This window comes from Trifolium pratense, linkage group LG1, assembly GCF_020283565.1.
Source record: "Trifolium pratense cultivar HEN17-A07 linkage group LG1, ARS_RC_1.1, whole genome shotgun sequence".
Lineage (NCBI taxonomy): Eukaryota > Viridiplantae > Streptophyta > Magnoliopsida > Fabales > Fabaceae > Trifolium > Trifolium pratense.
In genome coordinates, this window is record NC_060059.1 from 28,503,528 (window position 1) to 28,527,872 (window position 24,345).

General features: G+C 31.1%; 1 protein-coding gene and 1 pseudogene across 1 annotated transcript; both read left to right on the plus strand.

The window, feature by feature from the left end:
- Positions 1–9,100: 9,100 nt before the first annotated feature.
- LOC123909818 lies at positions 9,101–11,706 on the plus strand (annotated as a pseudogene).
- A 3,642-nt stretch (positions 11,707–15,348) lies between these two features.
- Positions 15,349–18,223, plus strand: LOC123909800 (disease resistance protein RGA2-like). The gene is made up of 2 exons (XM_045960712.1): positions 15,349–18,088; positions 18,195–18,223. The coding sequence occupies exon 1, from the start codon at positions 15,518–15,520 to the stop codon at positions 18,053–18,055; it is 2,538 nt and encodes an 845-aa protein (XP_045816668.1). The 5' UTR covers positions 15,349–15,517; the 3' UTR covers positions 18,056–18,088; positions 18,195–18,223.
- The last annotated feature ends 6,122 nt before the right edge of the window (positions 18,224–24,345 follow it).

A 24,345-nucleotide genomic window follows, 5' to 3' on the forward strand; every position in this document is an offset into this window, starting at 1 on the left:
TGACTTGCCTTTTATGGTGGTTTATTTATTCTATGGAAAGTTTATTATTGCATTGTCATGTATACCATCAACAAAGATAAAACCTTATTTTTGTTATGTTTTTCAAGATGTTCTGTTTGATTCATCTAGAAATCAATTGCTAATAATACATGAATTGTAATTCATGTCTTAATCATTGAAGTTTATCATCATAATCATTTATAAAAGGTTGATAAAAGAGAAATGTTGATGAAAGAACTCTATAGCTATACTAATAAAAGGTTGAACTAAATCCTACTAAGTAAAACAAATAGATAAAACTCCAAAAGAAGTTACAGATATTGAAAGAAAACCATTGCATTTTAGTTTTACAATTCCAACAAATGTTGTGAAAGCCCCTTAGCCCCAAACACTTTGCACCAAAGATGGTGGACAAAGGTGGAAATAGGAAACTGTGGAAGATCAGATAAAATAATGACCATTTGATGTCATGCTGCAAATTAAGATTGGCTAGGTCCCCTTTGCCATTACATACAAACACAGTAAGCTCATTTGTTGTCTTCCCCATCAAAGACCTCAAAGACTGGAGCATGTGATCAGGCAGAGGAAGACCTTGTCTAATATATCATGTTTTCGATATTGGTACGTTTTCGGTAACTGGTTTGTGATTATGAATATCAAGCAAGTGTGTTCTAATTTCATATAATATGTCGATCTAAATTATTAATTATTACACGTGGTATCAGAGCCTATTATTATATGAATTAGAACCCTAATTTCAATTGATTAGAATCCATGTTTGATTATGTCATCAATTGGATTGTTTTTCGAATCGGAATTGGTTGAATCTATTTTGGCATATTATTGTATTAATGAATCGTGGATCAAAATTCATGTTTTCTTTTTTAATCGGTCGCCCAATTTCTATATTTTCCCCACTAAAAAGAATCATGGTTTGCATATTAAAACCAAAATCAAAGACATATGATTTTGTTATTTTTAATTTTATTACTGATTCTCGATTCTATATCAATGGATTGATAACTATTAAAACCCATGTTAAATTGACAAGCTCCAAAACAAATGTTGAATTACCAATCCAAAATACATGAATCATAGCCATATTTTGATCAATTGAGAAATTTTCCAGCCGATCACTTTTATATATTTGAAACCTCATTGAGTTGTTTCATGAATATGCATAAATGTAACATAACCATAGCTTTATGTACAAATAAATTACTTGTTTCATGGCTATTGTTTCCATGGTGGTAATATGCGATCGATTTTTTCTAAAGTACTTTAATTTGGGGTTTGTGATTAATTTGCTGGAATCAAAATTTTGTTCAAACAATTATTTTGAATTTTGGGGCTATTTTTTTTTATACGATAGAATCAATTTGTATTTTGTATATATACACAGCCGATTTATTTATTTTTTTTATATTTTGATTCAAACTTTGAAACAATAATACGTGATTTTGGGTTTATAATTGTTTTACGATGAGTTTGAATTGATACGGTGCGATTCCGTTTTGATTGTTATAACCGGCGGTTGGTTTAGTCAGGTGCGTGCCTATGTACCGTTTTTCTATTTTTTTAGATTTATAATATAATTGTTCGGTATATGATGCGCACTGTGCATAGTATGTACACAGTTTATTTTGAATTCAATTAAGTTAATTTTGGGCAAAATACATGAACCATCTCTGTACTATCCTTTGGCAGAATATCATTTTATTTTCTGTTATATGCCGTTCAATTTTTCATGTATGTAGTATGGCACACAACGTAATTCAGAATGTTTTGGTATTTTTTCATATGAAAACAATTTCATTCATGGAAAACCTATTAACTTGGCTGTAAAAGGTTATAATTTTGATCCTTGATGGAATATCATTTTTTCCTAGAGGATTTAATTTGGATATGAATTTTTATAGTTTGAATTTGATTTTGATTTGGACGACTTTACGATCAAAACTATAAAACATTGTTGTGTTATCCATGTTATAGCCAATGGTTATGTTGTGTGTTGTCCTACTAAAATCTTAAACTTCATTTAGAAGGCAGAGTTTCTTTAACAACTTGAACAATTGTTTAGTTATTTTTTCGATGAAAATCAAGATTCTACTTTCAGCCATATTTTTTTTTATTTGACCTTTGACGTGCGATCGGATCCGGTCTAGTATCACAAAATTGTTTTGAGATATTTGGAGAACTGCCCTGAATCGGTTAAATTTAAAATTTTACTGAAACAATCAATTTGATTTTGATTTGGAATTCTGGTCAATTGCAATTGTCTTACCGTGTGAATATATTTTCTCGATTGATCTGCACTTGATCAGTTTTGGATTTAATGAAACAGATTTTATTTTTTTTTCACTGGGATTAGTGCTCTTATATGTGCCTTTTGATTTCAATTGGATACAATTGGAATTAAGGTTAATTTTGTTTGACCCCTCATGGTTTTCAACCTTCCTTTTATGATAATTTTGGAATTTTTTAAACACATAAAAACATTTTATTTGATATTGAAATATGATGGCAAGTATAGATTTGTGTTAATAAGTGAGGATTGAGATTTGATTTGATTTGTTTTGAAAATATTGATATATGTTCCTTACTATTTTGGGAGACTGATATATCCTACTCTCCCAATTTATCTTGTCATATCAAGGAATTTTATTTTATTCCATGATCATTTAATTTTTTATTTTTTTTAAGCCATGTTTTCCTATGTGAATTGAAATTTCACTCTTTATTGATGGCTTTCGGTTTTACATACATTAAAACTTATATATGTTTTTACGATGCCAGCACTTTATGGTAAATCATATTGATTTTGTTTTATGTTTTTCCTCTTGAGCTGCGGTTTTGTATATATACGGCTTACCGTTTGGAATCAGTTCAATAGGAATGTATTGAAATATAGTATTTGTTTTATGTGCTTCGTAAAATTCTGTTCCAGATTTATTATTAATTTAAGTTGTAAATTGAAGGGAACAAGAATGAGCACTCTACTTGTCAATTACTATGAATTAAGTATATGGCACATCTCTATTTTTGTGCTTGCAATTAGAGTCAATGAACTTTAATGATTTGAGAGTATAATGAAGTATTTTACAGCATCATTTAATTATGATATAACGGTTTGCACTTGATTTGTGACTATTTGAGATGACACCGTCAAATATCTTATCGCGGAGTGTTTGATTCTCATTGATTCTATTTGCAAGGATGAAAAAGTCACACTCTTGGAGGTTAGTGGTGTAATTATTTATCCTCTTGTGACTTGTTATATAATTGCATATAAGGAGAAATTTGTTTTCCAACATTATCTACTAGCTCCTTTTTAAAATGATAAATGTGCAATTATATATGAAAGTTTTATTGTTTTTCCGAAATATTCTAAATTATAAACTCTCTATATAATCATTAATTGATTTTTTGTTATATACCCCGATTTTAAAATTTTACTCTAATGAGTGGGAGTATTTCAAGTTTAATATTTTGAGAGTTCTATTATGGAAAAATATAACTTTAGTGTGACATTGTTTGACATGTCCATTGTGTGATAGAGGAAATAGTTGAATATTTGTTTAAATATTTTAACATTTTTGGATTGGTAATTCAACTATAATTCTCTATCAAGTGGGAGAGTTTTACATGTCAACTATTTATAAATGTTTATAGAGACTTATATTGAGGAGTCCTATGTTATTTATAAAAGTTCGGGACTATTTGCTTTATATCCTCAATAATATTTCAAATGAAGTCTCATATTATTCCGCTGCATAAATTATGTATTTATTATATTGAGTTGACTGTTTCACAGTAATAATCTCTTATGAGTTGACTGTTTAATAGTAATGATCTCTCCCCTAAAATACTAATTTTCCGCATTAAAAGAAATATGTTGGGAATGCGAATTAAAATAATGAATGATCAGTTTAGATGCATTTAAATAATGCATATTTTTACTGAGTCGTGTTCTGACAAGAGATATTGATTCCTATGCAAGAAATTTCATGCATTGATAGGCCGTTACCATCAAAGTGGGACTGCTTATATTATTGATTTGATGAAATTTTCTTTGTAGCTTGAGGAATGTTTTTTAATTGTGACATGTGATTTTCTGCCTAAAGGTGATGATTATATGTTATAATTAAAAATTAATTTAAGATGAAGTTATTGGAAGATGCATTGATCGGAGGAATTTGCCTGCCTAAAGGTGACAAATTTCAAAGTTTAGTGTATACTCATTGATTAACTCGTCTGAGGTTTTGACTAGGGTTTTATCCTTAGTGAGTGCATTCTGCCCAAAAGTGATTGTACCATTATATTTGGCCTCGTTGTGATAGCTTCTTGATTTTGAGCTATATCTTGTCCTTAAGATAATTGACTGACGAGGTTTTGACCGAGACATTGATCTTAGTTTGTGCATTTTGCCCAAAGGTGATTGCACTATTATATTTGTCTCTTATGATAATACTAATGCATTCTGGTTTTGATTTAAGTATGAATTTCTCCACATATAATTGTTATGCTTCCATCAAAATTTTGAACATCATAAAATTATAAGAAATGGAAGCAAGATTTGGAGAATAAGCCTATGATTAATGCGGAGAGCACACCTGAATAAAAGGATCATTTGGGTAAGTGGGAGAGAATTGACTACTTGATTGTCACTTTGATCTTGTTAAAAAATTTATATTAGTTGATCCCTTAATCAAGAAACTTAGGTCCATTGTTTTCAAGAGTAACATTGCAAACACGGACATTGTGAGTTCTTTTAATATGTTTGAATAGTGGGAGTTTGAAAATAACATTTGAATAAGTGACAAATAATTAAGATTCTTTTGATATGTTTCATTAGTGGGAGTTATTTTAAATTTTATATTTACTCTTTTATAATGTTGAAATTATTTCTTATATATCAAATATAAATAAATAAATAAAGTTGTTCACTATGAATCTGTCACTACAATTTGCTATCATATAAGAGTAAAATGTGTGAATCCTTTTCTTATACACATTTTTTTTTATAGTCTATCAAGTATAAGATCTTTATGTTGAATATGTAAATTGATTTTGGGTTTGTTAATTTTGGGCCTTAGGAATTTTAAGCCCAAACTTAGTAATAAGTAGTAGGTCTAAAGAATGTTCTAGAGATATGTAGAAATAACTAGTAGAAGTTATAATATGTAGTAGTAGAGAGAAGTGTGTAGAAGTCTCTCATAGAATTATGTAGAACTCTCTCTTAGAAGTATGTAGAAGAGTCTCTAGGAGTATGTAGAACTCTCCCTTGAAGACTATAAATAGGGAGAGGTAGTCATTTGTAAACCAAGCCAAAAATTACAAACACTCGATAATATAAATAGCATTCCCTTCCAACAAGTTTTATATCCTCTCTCAAATACTTAAACACTTTCTCCACCTATTAAAGCTTCCTTCCAACACTTTATGCTACAGGTGATGCATACCTTTGCCTTATATGTACAAATATGAAAGAATTCTAGTTTTTGATAATTTTTCTTAGTCTCAATTTTGGTTTGGTTTGTTTGGCTAATTTGTTGCGGAGATCAAAAGCTTGTTGACTTAAACTGAGCCTATGTGATTTTGTGAATGTGTGGTTTTACAAAATATGGGTACATATTCATTCACACGTTCCTTTCTTTAGCTGGAAGCTTTGGTTACTGTTATTCATTTTAAAATAACCATGTATCATGGTTTGTTGGAGATATATATTAGGGTAAATAGTGTTATACCCCCCTGCAAAATAGGCGAATTTTGCGTTACCCCCTGCAAAATATTTTTTTGAGATTACCCCCCTGCAATGTCAAGATTCTTTGCGTTACCCCCCTGACTCAACAAGTGGGCATCTGATATGACATGGAAGAATCTTGACGTGGCATGACACATGGAAATTAATTTATTTTTTATTTATTTTTAATTGCCAACTCATTAATTAATGTGGGTTTTTAATTAAAAAAATGAAAAAAAAACTTAAAAGTTGTTATATTTTTATGAACTTACTTAAAAGAAAGTTTTTTTTTTTTTTTACTAAAAGTTGTTATTATATATATATAAAAAAATTCTTATATATATATAATAACTAATAATAGAGTAACCAAAAAAAAAACGAAGATGAAAAAAAAACTAATAATAATAATAGTAACCAAAAAACTAATAATAATAATAATAATAATAATAATAACTAATAATAATAGAGTAACCAAAAAAAAAAACTGCAATCACATAGTAACGCAAGAACAATCGCTTTGCCCTAACCCCCAAATTGAAATTGAAAACGAAGAACAATCGTTGCATATGAACGGAACGAAAAAAAAAAAAGTTTCTTTAAATAAAAAAATTTCTTTAAAAAAAAAAGTTTCTTTAAAAAAAAGTTTCTTTAAAAAAAGTTTTTTTTTAAAAAAAAAGTTTCTTTAAAAAAAAAAGTTTTTTTCATTTTTTTTAATTAAAAAATAAATAATTACTGAGTTGGCAATTAAAAATAAATAAAAAATAAATTAATTTCCACGTGTCATGCCACGTCAAGATTCGTCCATGTCATATGCCCACTTGTTGAGCCAGGGGGGTAACGCAAGGAATCTTGACATTGCAGGGGGGTAATCTCAAAAAAATATTTTGCAGGGGGTGACGCAAAACTCGCCTATTTTGCAGGGGGGTATGACACTATTTACCCTATATATTAAAGACTTATCTACCTAAATAATTCAAGTTTTCATATATGATGGATTGGGTTTTTGAGTCAATTCAAAATTTTGATTCAGGCTTTAGTTTATGCAATATGATGGATTGTTGTGCCTTGCTGAAGGAACCGTAGTGTATGACAATTGATATATGTGAAAATTTTGAGCTCAGTGTTATTAGGACTGTGCCCGTGGTCTACAATATTTTGGAGTTGAGGCATTACATAAATCCTACCAAGTAAAACAAATAGATAAAACTCCAAAAGAAGTTACAGATATTGAAAGAAAACCATTGCATTTTAGTTTTACAATTCCAACAAATGTTGTGAAAGTCCCTTAGCCCCAAACACTTTGCACCTAAGATGGTGGACAAAGGTGGAAATAGGAAACTGTGGAAGATCAGATAAAATAATGACCATTTGATGTCATGCTGCAAATTGAACAGGGAGGAATCTGATTAAAAAAAAAAAAATACATGAATTTTGCCGAAAAATTAATACTCATGGCAGTGACAATAATGACTCAGTAACAAAGTGTCCAGAAATAAAAGTTAACTTATAAATATAGTGAGCTCGATGTTTCAAAAAAATACAGAGAGCTCGAGACAAAAGGATCCGGTACTTATTTCTTGTGGGTGAGCTTGGTATGGTTCGAAACTGATTTGAAATGCGGGGATTGAAAATACAAACATCTTTGATCGTAAAATAAATTGGTGGATTTCGTAAATAAGATAGTGAGGAATATAAATCTGATTTTTTTTTTTTAAGATCGAATTTTGTGGTGTGCGGAAATGGCCTTTGAAGGCGGAGGAGCTCTAACAAGAATAGTGGTAGTTTGTTGAGTTGTTTGGTGTCGGTGATAGAGTTTGACAAGGGGAGAAAAATGGCGGTGGTGGCACGTCCATTGGTGGTAGCTGGTCGGTAGTGGAGATACTCTGTTGCTATATATTTTGGAGATGGTGAGAAGAATATCTAATATAATGGATTGTAGAAGATACTGTGAGAACAAATGTTTATAAGCAAGTGGCAGTCGTCACCTTATAAGTTGGTTTTGTGAGAATGACTTAGGCTCATACTTATTTCTAACAGAAAAATTTAAAAATGTTGTATGAGATGTGAATTAACAAAGTTGGTAATTAACAAAGAACCATGTTAAGGTCATGGCAAGTGTAGTAATGCTGCTGATTTCAATGGAAAGTATTCTTTCTCAAGATGCATTCATGTTATGGAGGTAATCTCTCCTTTTCCGTATAGTGCACAAATTATAACCAACTCATCCCGCCGATACCCACCATAACCAACTTTCGTTCCAAAACCGAACCTTTTGTAGCAGCAAAAATACATCATCAATCAACCAAAAAAACAAAAATAGAAATACGTTTCCAAGGTAGTTTATATATATATATATAGGATGGGGTCAGCCTCACATATTTATACACTTATCATCCACCACACGTCTAATTTGGACCTAGGTCCAATGTCTACTTTGCAGTCCTTAACCGGCTCTAATACCATGTTATCAAAAGTGGAATACAAAGGAGAAGACAAACGGAGGCAAGAGTTTCATAAGATTACAATGACATGACATATAAAAGTTACAAGCAAATGTATAGTAAAACTTAATGGACTAGTACATAGAAACTTTATTGCCTAACAACATAAGCTCAATAACTTATTATCGAACCATGAGAACAAACAATTATTGATCGATCTTTATCTACTTCGTAGCCAAACTCTAAATTACCGAACTTTTCCTCCTAAAAAACCTGTAATGGCAAAAGTGTCATTCTCATTGATATTGATCGCATCCTATGGTCTTATATAGGCAAAACACCATATACAAGTCAATGAGCCTAAGTACAACAATTACACAATGGACCTAAACATACAATAAGGCCCAATACACAACAAAACCAAGGTATTTTCCTTTGAAAATCAGAGAGTTAATAAAATAAAATAAAACGAATTCTAATTACTTTTGTTCATTCCAATACTTTGCATCTCTTCTCATTCGTTATATTCCAGTTAATGTGATTTGATAAAATAAAGAATCAAAGTCTTGGTACTCACATCTTACATCATGATAATATTATGTATTACACCTAGTTTGAAAATTATTAGTTCAATGTTGTTAAAATCAATTGTTTATAGTTTCTTTTTTTTTTTTTGACTAATTGTTTATAGTTTTTTATTAAGACGTAATCAAAGTTTCTTATTACTGGTATATCGATCATGTATTGTTATATATAATTTGTAATTTACTGCAAGTAGCCATAAACGCCAATTTTTTCCAGCTCATACCGTGATTAAAATAAATAGTATGGTTTGTCAAAAATATATATAGTATGGTAAGTGGTTACGACACTTCGCTAATTTATAAATAAAATGGCATATCATTGAAAACACACGCACAGAGGACAGGGGTTTGTACCTCAATCATGACGTCTGATCTAACAATTTCGACATTTCAGTCAATTAAGCTAGGATTTATGGACTAACTTAGGTGTATTTTATATGTAAGTAAATGCAACTTTTAAAATTGAACATGTTGGTAGTCACATTCAATTCACACCTAATTTCAAGTTGTTAATAAAAATACGAAAAGACTTTTGCTAGACATTGACGTACCATGTAGTATATTATTCTTCTAATGCCCTGTAATCCACCACATTGCATAGCCATTGACTTTTGCATTATTCCTCTTAGCTTATATGAACTTACTTCATTACCTCATTGCTTTCATTCCCACTTCTGCTCACTAAAACCCAACCCAAAGCTAATCCACATATGGCAAAATCACTCCTCTTCAGTGTTGCAGATTCATTCATAGGCAAACTTACTTCTCGACTTCTTGATGAAGCTTCCTTGGCACTAGGCGTCTATGACGATTAACGACGGATCAAAGACACTTCGTCACTAATCAAAGCTGTGTTGTTGGATGCTGAACAAAAGCAGTGGCAGAACAATGAGTTGTGTGAATGGTTGAGACAGATTAAGCATGTCTTCTCTGATGCCGAAGATGTCATTGATGATTTTGAGTGCGAGGCATTGAAGTTGCAAGTTGTCAACACCTCTGGTAGCATTAGAAGGAAGGTACACCGTTTCTTCTCAAGTTCTAATCCTTTTGTTTATCGCGTCAAGATGGCACATCAGATCAAAGATATCAATGCAAGATTAACTAAGGTTGCGGCTGATAGGCATAATTTTGGCCTTCAAACCAATTACAGTGATACTCGTGTTGTGCAAAAGCGCGAATTGACTCATTCTCATATAAATAATTCAGATGTCATAGGAAGAAAGCATGATAAACAAATAATCATAGACCTCTTGTTGGAATGGGGGGTATGGGAAAGACTACACTTGCAAAATCGGTGTTCAATGATGAACGTTTAGGCGAGGCTTTTCAAAAAAAATATGTGGGTATGTGTCTCTCATGATTTTGAACTTAAGCATTTACTTGTTAAAATCCTCAATTCTGCTAGTGATTCTTCTCCTACCACACTTCAACAAGAAAACTTTCAAAACATTGATATACAGCAATTACAAAATCACTTAAGAAACACACTTGCCGATCAAAAGTTCTTGCTCGTCCTAGACGACGTATGGAACGAGAATCGGGTAAAATGGGAAGAATTGAAGGATTTAATTCAAGTATGTGCTAAAGGAAGTAAAGTACTAGTGACTACACGTAGCCACAAAACAGCTGATATGATGAGCACTAACACATCTCACATTTTAGAAGGTCTTTCCCAAAAGGATTCATTGTCTGTATTTGTTAAATGGGCTTTCAAAGAAGGAGAAGATAAAAAACATCCAGAGTTGATGGAGGTGGGAAAAGATATTGTGCAAAAATGTGGAGGTCTTCCTTTGGCCATAAGAACATTGGGGAGTTCCCTGTTCTTAAAGATAGTGAAGATTTGTCAAAGATAGTGGGATTTGGAATTTACCACAAGAAGATAATGGTATTTTGCCGGCTATTAAATTGAGTTATGATCAATTACCTTCTTACTTAAAACGATGTTTTGCATGTTTCTCCCTATTTGAAAAGAGCACTCGTCTTAATGATTTTCATGTTACTGCATTTTGGGACGCACTTGGTTTTCTTCCAACACCAAAACAAGGTGAAAATTCGGGAGATATACGAAAGCAACTCTTGCTTGAGCTTTGGTCAAGGTCTTTTCTTCAAAATTTTGTAGATTTTGGTGGTGGTATCAATTTTGAATTGCACGATTTGGTGCATGATCTAGCATTATATGTTGCAAGAGATGATTTTCAACGGTTGAACTTTCAATATGAAAATATAAGAGAGAATGTCCGCCATTTGTCAGTTCTTGAAAATGATTTGTTGCTTGGACAAATTTCAATTTCGGCTGGGTTGAGAACCATACTTTTTCCTGATGGAGCAAACAGTAAACCTTTCTTGAACACTTGTCTATCAAGGTGCAAATACTTGCGACTTTTGAAATTAACCAATTCTAGATACAAAAGTTTGCCCCGCTCCATTGGCAAGTTGAAACATTTAAGATGTCTCGATCTTCGACGAATGCAACTGGAGAGGCTTCCTAATTCTGTGTGCAAACTCCAAAATTTGCAAACTTTAAATCTCTAAGGATGTGAAAAGCTACAAAAATTGCCTAATGGAATAGGAAATTTGATTAAACTAAAAGAACTATATATAACCACAAAGCAATCTAACTTCCCAAAAGAGATAGCCAAATTGTCTTCTCTAGAAATTCTAGAATGCAGTCATTGTGATAATTTGATGTTTTCTTTTGAAGGAATACAATTTCCTAAACTTAAAAGGTTAATATTTGAATCATGTGGGAATCTGAAGTCATTGCCTTTTCATATCATTCCAAATATAGAGACTTTGATCATTAAGGGGCCGTTTGGTGCGCAGGATAGCATAGTGACAAGATAGAATAAAACAGGATAATGATAGGATATGATAACAGCATGATAACTGTTATACTCAGTTATCATATCCTATGTTTGGTGCACACAGGATAACAAACATGATAACTATTATATTTTGTTTTTAATACATACTTGCTCATAATAATATGATAAGATATATAACATATTTAATTGACAAAATTAGTCTTGTAAAACAATTGTTATTTTTTTAAAAATATTTTGTAATACTTTGAGTTTTATAAATAAAAAATATAAATAAGTAATCAAATAACTTTATATAATTTAAAATAAAAATCATGAGAAAATAATCAAGTTTAATTTGTTATATGAATCATGATCAAATAAATAACTCAATAATATATACATATTAGATAAGCCAAATAAATATATGATATATCTCATACGTAAATAATAAAACTACTATTGCAAAAGAATTATATTTAATTTTTTATAAAATTTAAATTAATATCCCTATTTGTCAATTTTTTAATAATTATTTTACTTTAAGATATTGTAATTTTAGTAAAATTTTGATTTTTTTAGAATATCTAAATTACAAAATTACCCCAGTGAGAAAATCACATATATATTTAAAAATTAATTATTTTATTATTTATATTTTATTTATTTTATTTTATTTTATGTATTTTAAAATATATTTTATAAAATAGATCAGTAATTTTTTTTTTCTTATACTATCCTGCTGGTAACCCAGCTCAAATTCAGGATAAGAATTATAACTAGAGAGACAGGATAGGATAAGCTTCAGGATTAACTTATCATATCCTGCTGTATCACCAAACACTGGATTGCGGCAGGATATGATACAGTTATCCTATCCTGTCTCTTATCCTGTGCACCAAACGAACCCTAACGGTTGTAATATGGTGATATTGTCAATGGGTGATAACAACAACCAAATACCCAATTTAAAGTTAAAGTTACTAACTCTTAAATCACCCTAAACCCTAAAGATGTGCATCACCTTCCAAACCTTGAACGTTTAACATTGATTGATTGTCCTGAGTTATATAGAAGATACAAGCCAGAAATTGGACAAGATTGGTACAAGATACTCCCTCCGTCCTGAATTATAAGAGAAAATAAAAAAATCACACTTATTAAGAAAAAGTAAAACATTAAAATTTGAAATATGTTTTTGTGGGTTTTCCTTGAATTAAGTTGCATAGGAAGATGTAAAAACAATTTTTATTGGTTATTGTTTATTGAGAAAATGGTAGAGATAGAAAATTAAATGTAATTTGCATTTAACTTTATGAGAATAAGAAAAAAACATTCTTGAAAATGACTTTCTCCCTTATAATTTGAGACAAAAAAATGGGTTTTTTTCCCTTATAATTTGGGACGGGGGGAGTATCACATATCAAGAAATGTACAATCAAACTTCGAATGTATTAAGTTTCTCTTGTTTGATTTTCTTTTTTGTATTTTATTATTATTTGAATAAAAATGTCTGTCTATCATGTATTGTATAACATTTCTGTTTTTCCTCTTCCTAGTATCCCTTACCTATATATTATCTTGGTTTATTTATTCTATGGAAAGTTTATTGCATTTTCATGAGGCATGATATTTAAACACAAAATCTCCAGACAAATTTTTCACAACGTATGGACATTAGAGTTTGCACGGAAAACAATAAAATGGATTATATTATTTAAAAATTGAAAAAAGTGTTTGGACAGTATATTTGTCTGGTTTGTGTTCATAAACTGTGTCAGCATAACATTTCTCCATTTTCATGTATACCACTAACAGAGATAAAAACTTATTAAAAAAACAATAAACACTAATTTAGGAAGTTGTATTGTCTCTGACTGAGATTAACAATTAAAAAAAAACAATTAATCAATCTATTAAGTACTACCTCCGTTCCTGATTATAAGATCCCATTAAAAAAATTGCGAAGATTAAGAAAGTGAGTTGTGGCATTAAATTTGTTCACAATTGATATTATTTTTATAATTTTATCCTTCAAAAAAGAGAATGAGTTATTGTTTTTGGTACAATTAAAACGGTAAACTATGTGTGTCTATACTCAGAACACTTGACTTGTATTTATTTATAATGGTGCTACAATAAATACTTTAAATGCTTACTGAATAAACACTAATTTAGGAAGTTGTATTGTCTAAGGAGATTAACAATCAATCTATTAAGTTATTCAATTAAAGGAATATCTAAAGATTTTTAATTTTAAATTGAATGAGAACATGTTTTGTAGCTTTGAGCGATTCATTTTTAAAATAGTGAAAAGTTCAACATATGAAGTTCTAGTTGATACAAGCATGGTCCATGAAATATAAACTTTTAGCGGGTGTATTGAATTCAGATTTCAAGAGATTTTAAAAGAATTTTTGATGAAAAAAGAACCGGGTGGTATTAAATGAAGATTTTTATGAAATATAAATAAATCTTGTGATATTCAATTAAGACAATTAAAATTTTTTTTAGGGCAACAAAATCTGTTGGTATTCAATTGAGATTTCTCACGACTTATAAAATGTCCGTCGGTATTCAAAAGTAGACAAATTTTGATAGATTCTTGTGAGAAATGGATTTTATAAGACTTTTTTTAGTTAAAAATATAATTTGATTTTCCGTGTAGTTCTAATCTCTTATGTTTCTGGCTGCACTTGTATCGTAAGCAGCATCATTCAACGACACACACCCGCTCTAATTTTATAGTAGCAAACATGTCCTCCTCTAAGATTTCTTAAAATAGATGGGATATCTTCCTTAAACTTAACAACGGTCAAATCATTCTACATCTTGTTCGACACTGTAGTTGCGGACGTACAAAGTCGTGGCTCGCCATTACTCAATCACAAAGGATCTAACGTGCGTCACTGTAGTGGCGGACGAGAGCTATATACATAATACATGCATAAAGCATGTGGGGACTGCATATGCGGAGAGCTATATGTGTCGTACAACACTGGTTGCTCTAGCGGTTAGTTGGTGACTTCCGCCTACTTTCCTATCTATTTATAAGGTTTTTCATGGAAGTGAATGGAGACAAATGGCTCGTGTTATTGTTAGGTGAGAAAATAGATAGGAGGTATAGGATTTATATCTCTATAATAGCTTAGGTTAAATTACTTAGTTTGGTCTATATGGAATTCTCGGAACGATGTAATTTTTGCAAATGGAACTGTTTATGTCGAATCTTTAGTTGCAAAGGTGAAACTTTCATCTTGAAAGTGGTAATTGACTAAGAATCCTAGTAACTCATGCTCTTTCTATGAGTGAGAGGTGCAATCTATCTTATGCTATGCTGGAGCCGATAGCAATCGGTGAGTTTTGGTGATGAGTCTCGGTGTCTCTAGTTGGTGGGTGTGGCCTGTTACAAGTCTGTCTACTCCTCTAAGTTTCTCTTCTCCACTTATCTTAGTTCATGTTTAAACACTTTGTATTATCGTTTTAATGATGAGACCCTTTCAGTGTTGATCGAATAATAAGGATGTTTCTGTCGTTTGGGACATTAGACTACCATTATAACAACTACATTTATAGATAACCACATAATCTCTTGAAAAATATGGCCACATAGATTTATAGATAACCAGATAATCTTTGAAAAAATATGGCCACATAAAGTAATAGATAACCAGATAATCTTTTGAAAAATATGGCCACAGATTAATACAAAAAATTAATTTTAACCACACATTGAGCGGGTCTTATCCTAGTTCGCAACTAAGCTGTTGCTGAACAATACAGTTAAAAATAAACCTTGTGCTAGCCGTTGACTCACTATCTATATATTCCTCTTAATTGGCTCTGTAATCAACAACATTCTAAAAAAAAAATCTATTGCATTTCAAATTAACTTGCTCTGTAATCACTTCTACCTCAACAACAACAACATACTCAAAATTATTCCATATGGCAGAATCACTCCTCTTCAGTGTTGCCGAGACATTCATAGGCAAACTTACTTCTCGACTTCTTGAAGAAGCTTCCTTGGCACTAGGTGTGTATGACGATTTACGACGGATCAAAGACACTTCATCACTTATCAAAGCTGTGTTGTTGGATGCTGAACAAAAGCAATGGCAGAACAATGAGTTGCGTGAATGGTTGAGACAAATTAAGTGTGTCTTCTATGATGCTGAAGATGTCATTGATGATTTCGAGTGCGAGGCGTTGAGGTTACAAGTTGTCAACACCTCTGGTAGCATTAGAAGGAAGGTACGTCATTACTTCTCAAGTTCTAATCCACTAGCATATCGCCTCAAGATGGCACATCAAATCAAAGATATCAATGCGAGATTAACTAAGGTTGCAGCTGATAGGCATAATTTTGGCCTTCAAAACAATTATAGTGATACTCGTATTGTGCAAAAGCGCGAATTAACTCATTCTCATATAATTGAGTCAGATGTCATAGGAAGAGAGCATGATAAACAAATAATCATAGACCTCTTGTTGCAAGATGGTGATGATAAAAGTCTATCTGTTATTCCTATCGTGGGAATGGGGGGTATGGGAAAGACTACACTTGCAAAATCGGTGTTCAATGATGAACGTTTAGGTGAGGCTTTTCAAAAAAAGATGTGGGTATGTGTCTCTCATGATTTTGAACTTAAGCATTTACTTGTTAAAATCCTCAATTCTGCTAGTGATTCTTCTCCTAGTGAAAACATTCAAAACTTTGCTACAGAGCAATTACAAAATCGCTTAAGAAATACACTTGTCGATCAAAAGTTCTTGCTCGTCCTGGACGACGTATGGAACGAGAATCGGGTCAAATGGGAAGAATTGAAGGATTTAATTCAAGTATGTGCTAAAGGTAGTAAAGTACTAGTGACTACACGTAGCCACGCAATAGCTGATATGATGAGCACTAACACATCTCACATTTTAGAAGGTCTTTCTCAAAAGGATTCCTTGTCTGTATTTGTTAAATGGGCTTTCAAAGAAGGAGAAGATAAAAAACATCCAGAATTGATGGAGGTGGGAAAAGATATTGTGCAAAAATGTGGAGGCCTTCCTTTGGCCATAAGAACATTGGGAAGTTCCCTGTTCTTAAAATTTCACATAGAAGAGTGGAAATCTGTCAAAGATAGTGAGATTTGGAAATTACCACAAAAAGATGATGGTATTTTGCCAGCTATCAAATTGAGTTATGACCAATTACCTTCTTACTTAAAACGATGTTTTGCATGTTTCTCCCTATTTAAAAAGAGCACTGTTTTTAGTCATGTTGAGGTTTCTATATATTGGAAAGCACTTGGTTTTCTTCCAACACCAAAACAAGGTGAAAATTCGAGAGATATTGTAAAGCAACTCGTGCATGAGCTACGGTCAAGGTCTTTTGTTCAAAATTTTCTAGATAGCGGTAGTAATATCTGTTTTGAATTGCACGATTTGGTGCATGATCTTGCATTATATGTTGCAAGAGATGATTTTCAACTCTTGAACTTTCAAGATGAAAATATAAGAGAGAATGTCCGCCATTTGTCAGTTCTTCAAAATGATTTACTTAGCCAAATTTCAATTCCCACTGGGTTGAGAACCATACTTTTTCCAGATGGCGCTAACAGTAAACCTTTCTTGAATAATTGTCTATCAAGGTGCAAATACTTACGACTTTTGAAAATAAAAAATTCTAGATACAAAAATTTGCCCCGCTCCATTGGTAAGTTGAAACATTTACGATGTCTCGGACTTGTAAGCAATCAGGAATTGGAGAGGCTTCCTGATTCTGTTTGCAAACTACAAAATTTGCAAACATTGGATCTCCGTGATTGTCAAAAACTACAAAAATTGCCCAATGGAATAGGAAATTTGATCAAACTTCAAGAACTATGTATAACCACAAAGCAATTTAACTTCCCAGTAGAGTTAGTCAAATTGTCTTCTCTAGAAATTCTACTATTCAATAATTGTGATAATTTGATGTTTTCTTTTGAAGGAATACAATTTCCTAAACTTAAACAGTTATGTTTTGCATCTTGTGGGAATCTGAAGTCACTGCCATTTCATATCATTTCAAATATAGAGACTTTGATCATTGTGGATTGTAATATGGTGATATTGTCAATGGGTGATAACAACAACCAAATACCCAAGTTAAAGTTAAAGCTAATTCGTCTTGCGTCTTTGCCTCAAATAGTGACTTTCCCACAATGGCTTCAAGGATGTGCAAACACCCTACATACCTTAATTATTGAAAACTGTGAAAATCTTGAGGAGCTTCCTAATTGGTTGTCAACTTTTATTTCTCTCAAGATCCTTTCTATTGAAAACTGTCCAAAATTGATTTCACTCCCCGAAGATGTGCATCACCTTCCAAACCTTGAAGGTTTGGCAATGAGTGGTTGTCCTGAGTTATATAGAAGATACGAGCCAGAAGTTGGACAAGATTGGTGCAAGATATCACATATCAAAGAAGTTGAATTACAAGAAACTGAAGATTAAAAGGAGTTCCTAGATATGTACAATCAAAATTTGAATGTATTAAGTTTCTCTTGTTTGATTTTCTTATTTGTATTTTTTTTTTTTTTTGGTACAATTCTTATTTGTATTTTATTATTATTTGAATAAAAATGTCTATATGTATTGTATAACATTTCCGTTCTTCCTCTTCCTAGCATATATCACATAGATCATTCATGGTCATATGCCTTTTATGGTGGTTTATTTATTCTATGGAATGTTTATTGCATTGTCATATATACAATTAACAGATATAAAAACTTATTTTTGTTATGTTTTTCAAGATGTTCTGTTTGATTCATCTTCACAATTTTAAGTGGTAGGAAAATTGACCAGAAATCAATTGCTAATAATACATGAATTGTAACTCATGTCTTATTCCCCATTTTATTATCATCATCATAATCATTTAATATATTTTATTTTCTACTTATTTGTGTCTGATTCCTTGTTGTGTGTAAGTGGCAAAACTGGTAGTTACTAACACATGTACAAATACAGGTAATTAGTTTTGACATATCTATGATTATTTTTGCTGATTTTCACATTTTTTAGATTCAAAAAGGTATATAATATAATTTATAGGGATAAAAAAGTCAAATTTTGTTTTGAAAAATCAATTTATCTCCATAACTCATTGAACACAATCAATTCATGCCCATCCCTTATCTAGTTTGTATAAAAATTATAGTTTTTGTAAAGGAATACCAAAACGTTGATGAAAGAATTAGATAAAACTCCAAAAGAAGTTACAGATATTGAAAGAAAACCATTGCATTTTAATTTTACAATTCCAACAAATAAATTGTTGTATTTGCCTTGAAATTATTATCAGAAAAAAACAGGTTGCTGCCTGCGCGAGACGCAGTGCTTGCTTCAGCAGACAGTTTTGACTTTTTTAAGGAGATTTTAGGGTTTCTAAAGCCAACAAAATACTAGGGTTTATAAGAGAACTTCTCTTGGCAAACACTAGGGTTGGGATTGATCCATCACCTTGGGAAACATTTTCATATTGAATTTCTTGGTCACGGGAAGAAATTCGGGCTTAGGGTAGAATGAAGAACAAAGCTAATTCTTGTAACTCTTTGGAGGATTTCATTGTAATCAAGTACTTCATTTGATAGTGAAACAGAGAGTTGCTCTCTCCCCTAGACTAGGTCATTGTTGGACCGAACTGGATAAATAATTCTATTGTGTTCTTTATTTATCGTCGTTTTATCTTTTCTTGTGATTGTTATTGCCGTTCACTTATTTATTTGCTTTAATCATATTTGCTCCACACATCAAGTTCCATTATTGGTGTGATTTTTAATCGAATTCACAACATAAATCACGAAAGAAATGAAACAAGGTAGTATTAAAAGAATTCACAACACAAATGATAGCCCCTGTTTTATGAAATACTACTATATGCATAATTTCTTTCCTCTGTAAATTTAAAATAGACACTAAACGAAAATATAAGATAACATAAGATCTGTTGTGTTATGTTATCTTATATTCCTCAAGATAACATAAGAAAATTTTAACGTAACCAAGTATTAATTTTGGTTCGATCTTTTACCACCTAATTTTTTTAGTCTTAAAAACAATTTTAAAACTAAAGACAGTACTATTATGGTTTTTTTTTTCTTCTTTTTTTACTAAAGTATTATTATAGTTTTTTTTTTTTACATAAACAAAATGGTATTCATTCAAATTGACGGATTACATCAAATACAATCACATAATCAACATCGCTAAAAACGTAAAGGATGAATCTGCAAACAAAACTCACAGCATCCGAGTTAATAGCATATAATACAACGACAAAATGCCTACAACAAATAATATATATGATAGTTAAAGTTAGTCACCGGAGTATCATGCCTCCGAATTTGCAGCGTTGATGTCCAAATCATTGGTTGAAGCTGTAATTGAAATGAACACCGCAACAATACGAGATAACATCGCACAAGACGACCAACAACACAACGTCGCACTCAGACAACGAAATCCCAAAAAAAATACAAAAGAAAAAACTTGATCAATATAATGAATACCACTTATTTATATTAAAAGAAGAAAAAAAATAAATGTAGAGGGATGATTCTAGATAAAAATGATCTCTAATGAACAAAGAAGAAGAATATAAGAGAAAAGAAAGATTTTTTCTCAATGGAAAACTATTGCCGGCTGGAGTTGGAATTTTACTATTATAGTTATCTTATCGAGTCTCATCGAACACATATATATTCCGGTCAATGTGATTTGATAAAATAAAGAATCAAAGTCTTGGTATTCACACCTTACATCACGATACTATTATTTATATATATTACACCTAGTTTGTGAAAATTAATATCCCAATAATGTTGTTAAAAATAATTGTTTATAGTTTCTTAGGACGTAATCAAAGTTTGTTAATACTAGTATATCATAAGAATATTGTTATATTTTTTGAAGAGGAAGACTATTGTTATATATAATTTGTAATTTACTGCAATTAGCCATTAACGCCAATATTTTCCAGCTCATACATTGATTAAAATACATGGTGTATGGTAAGTGTTAACGACACCTCGCTAATTTATAAATGAAGTTGCTTGCATATCATTTTTCTATGTAAAAATCGTCTCTTTTAGTTTCTTAAACAAGTCTTTAAAACATTTATTAATGTAGATGTAATTTTTTTTGGTACATGATAAAATAAAATGGAAAATTATTGAAAATAAATATAAAATGGAGGACCGGATTTTGTATCTTGATCATGAGATTCGACTTAACAATTTTGGTATTTTTGTCAATTTAGCTGGGATTTGTGAACTACCGTACTTCTATTTTTTTTTTTTTTTTTGGTATCTACAGTACTTGTATTGTTTTTTTGTCAAATAGTCTAGTGGCTAGAAAATCCACTTTAAAGATGAATAAGTGAAGTGTCCCGGGTTCAAACCCGGACTCCTGCACATAAAGTGCGATGTCTCTACCAACCGAGTTAACCTCACGAGGACACCGTACTTGTATTTTATATGTAAATAAATGTAACTTATAAAATTGAACATGTTGGTAGTCCATTCAATTCACACCTCCAAGCTGTTAATAAAAAAAGACTTTTGCTAGCCATTGACGTACCATGTAGTAAATTATTCTTCTAAAAAAAACTAGGTAGTACGCACGGGAATTAGGTCGTAAGGAGTCTTCAGCGCATTGCGCGTTATGAAGTTGATTTCAACGTAGTTAATTTTATAAACATAAAGAATTAGTTGATTTAAATTGTTGTGATATAATTAATTGACACAACGATCAATTAGAAGAACTAGCTGTGAGGCTGAGTATATAGCAGCAACACAAGCAGCTTGTCAAGCAGTTTGGCTTGAATCCTTAATTACTAGAAGAACTGAAGATCAACTATGTGAAGCCTATGAGATTAAATGTTGACAACAAGTCTGCAATCAGCTTGGCAAAGAACCCCATTGCACATAGAAGGTCAAAGCATATTGAAACCAAGTATCACTTTCTAAGAGACCAAGTCAACAAAGACAAATTGAATGTGATGCATTGCATAACAGAAATTCAAATTGTAGACATCATGACCAAACCACTGAAGGCTGATAGATTCAAAGAATTAAGGAAAATGGTAGGCATTACCATGATTGCATACAAGACATTGGATTGAGGAGGTGTATTGAGAAATACAATCCAATGATTTGGTGAAAACAATCAACAACTTGTTAGTTACTTGCTTAGCAAGTTAGTTATTAGTTTGATTGTTGTAACTACTTTAGTTTGTTAGATTGTTAGTAACTAACTTGAGTTAGTTACTTTAATCATGGTTACTTGTTAACCAAGTATCACACTACAATTTGTATCCCTATAAATTGTATTTCTAAGATCAATAATAATCAATCCTCATTGATGAAACTATTCCATCTCTATCAGTCTCTTCCACTCTAACATCTTGCATATCATTTTTCTATGTAAAAATCGTCTCTTTTAGTTTCTTAAACAATGTCTTTAAAACATTTATTAATGTAAATGTAATTTTTTTTTGTACATAATAAAATGGCAAATTATTGAAAATACATATAAAATGGAGGACTGCATTTTGTATCTTGATCAAGACATTCGACTTTACAATTTTGGTATTTCTGTCAATTTAGCTGGGATTTGTGAACTACCGTACTTGTATTATTTTTTTTTTGTTTTGTATCTACCGTAATTATATATATATTTTTGTCAAGTAGCCTAGTGGCTAGAAAATCCACCTTAAAGGTGAATAATTGGAGTGTCCCGGGTTCGAACCCAGACTCCTGCACATAAAGTGCAATGTCCCTATCAACTGAGTTAAGCTCACGAGGACATCGCACTTGTATTTTATATGTAAATAAAATGTAACTTTTAAAATTGAACATGTTGGTATTCAATTCACACCTCCAAGTTGTTAATAAAAAAAGACTTTTGCTAGCCATTGACGTACCATGTAGTAAATTATTCTTCTAAAAAAACTAGGTAGTACGCATGGGAATTAGGTTATAAGGGATCTTCGGCGCATTGCACGTTAAGAAGTTGGTTTCAACGTAGTTAATTTTATAAACATAAACAATTAGTTGATTTAAATTGTTGTGATATAATTAATTGACACAACAATCAATTTAGTTAGTTTATTAAAAAGTGTATCAGCGAAACAAAAATTCAAAATATTGTTGCTTTACTGATAAATATGATCATGTTAAAAATAATATTTGTCTGCAATAATACTTCGAAGAATAAAGATTAACAAAATAATTTTCAGAAAACAATTTTCCATAATATAAATAACTTTCAAAATAACTTCATGAGACTAAAAATAATGTCTTCGACAATGTTGTTGAGTTTGGTAACATAATACAGATAACAATATAGGAAGACAGTACAATCAACGAACAGAAACGCGCCACGCGTCCCTCCGTTCCCCATTCAACTGTGTTGAATTTGTTCAACACCTCTCTCATCCACATTATTCAACAACCATTTTCAACACTCCTCTTCAATGGTTTACTAGTGTTTAATGCCCATTCAACACTCATTTTCAACATCATTGTAAATGGTCTAATGAAGAGGAAACAAACGGCTAATCAACATGTACTTCTAGTTTAGTTAAAAACCTGCTATAAACATGAAACATGTCAAGATTCTCAGTCAGAAAAAATAAGAAGATTTCTTAGTAGAAGAAAATTTTACAATAAAGTAAGGAAGGTTTTGAAAACAATAAAGAACATTTTGTCAAACACATGGTGTGCATTCATAAAACTGAAAAGAACATTTTGTCAAACACATGGTGTGCATTCATAAAACTGAAACAGCATAACATAAAATTATCATCTGAAATCAAAACTTTATTCCCAGAAATAATCGGGAACTTTTTTATGAAAAAAGATAAAAAAAAAATTTCCAGAAAAAACTATCATAAATTTGTTCGGGATAGTTTTCGATTTTTTATGATAGTTTTCGGGAAAAAGATCAAAAACTTTATTCCCCGAAATTATCGGAAACTTTTTTTGAGATAGTTTTCAATTTTTTTTATTAATTGTTTATAGTTTATTAAGACGTAGTCAAAGTTTCTTATTAATTTCCAGTATATCATAAGAATATTGTTGTTTATGTATAATTTCTAATTTACTGCAAGTAGCCACCAATGCCAATATTTTCCAGCTCATACAGTGATTAAAAATACATAGTATGGTAACGACACCTCGCTAATTTATAAATGAAGAAGTCTTTTTTCTACGTAAAAATCATCTCATTTAGTTTTTAAAATGGGAACACATTGATAGAAATCTCAATCACATTGAGTTTGCTACCCATTTGAGTCCCACAAGACTCGATGAAGTAGTCTTTGCAGTTGCGCACAGTGGATATCCCACCAAAATGTGAACACATTTTTAATGACAAAATTATAACATCATGTACAAAGTGTGTGGGAGAGTATTAAAATAGATGTATAAAGAAATAATGGTATACCGTGTTGTAATTTTGTCAATGAAAATATGTATTTTTTTTAGATAGACAAAATAATAAACTATTATAATTTATAAACATACACATCATTTGTTCGTCATTTTTTACATCACTTCTTCGGTTTGGTCTTTTCTTTTTAGGTGGTTGAGTTTTCAATTTGTGTCTCCCCTAGTATTGGTAGTTTTTTCATGGTTTTTTTGGATGGAAGTAGGTAGAAAGTATAATTTAGGGTGATTGTTAATTTGACATGCTACAGTTTGGTCAATTTGGAATTCTCGGAACGATCTAATTTTTGT

Excerpts from the sequence above, each read along its gene's own strand:
- LOC123909800 (XM_045960712.1), top strand. The coding sequence starts at position 15,518 with ATGGCAGAATCACTCCTCTTCAGTGTTGCCGAGACATTCATAGGCAAA.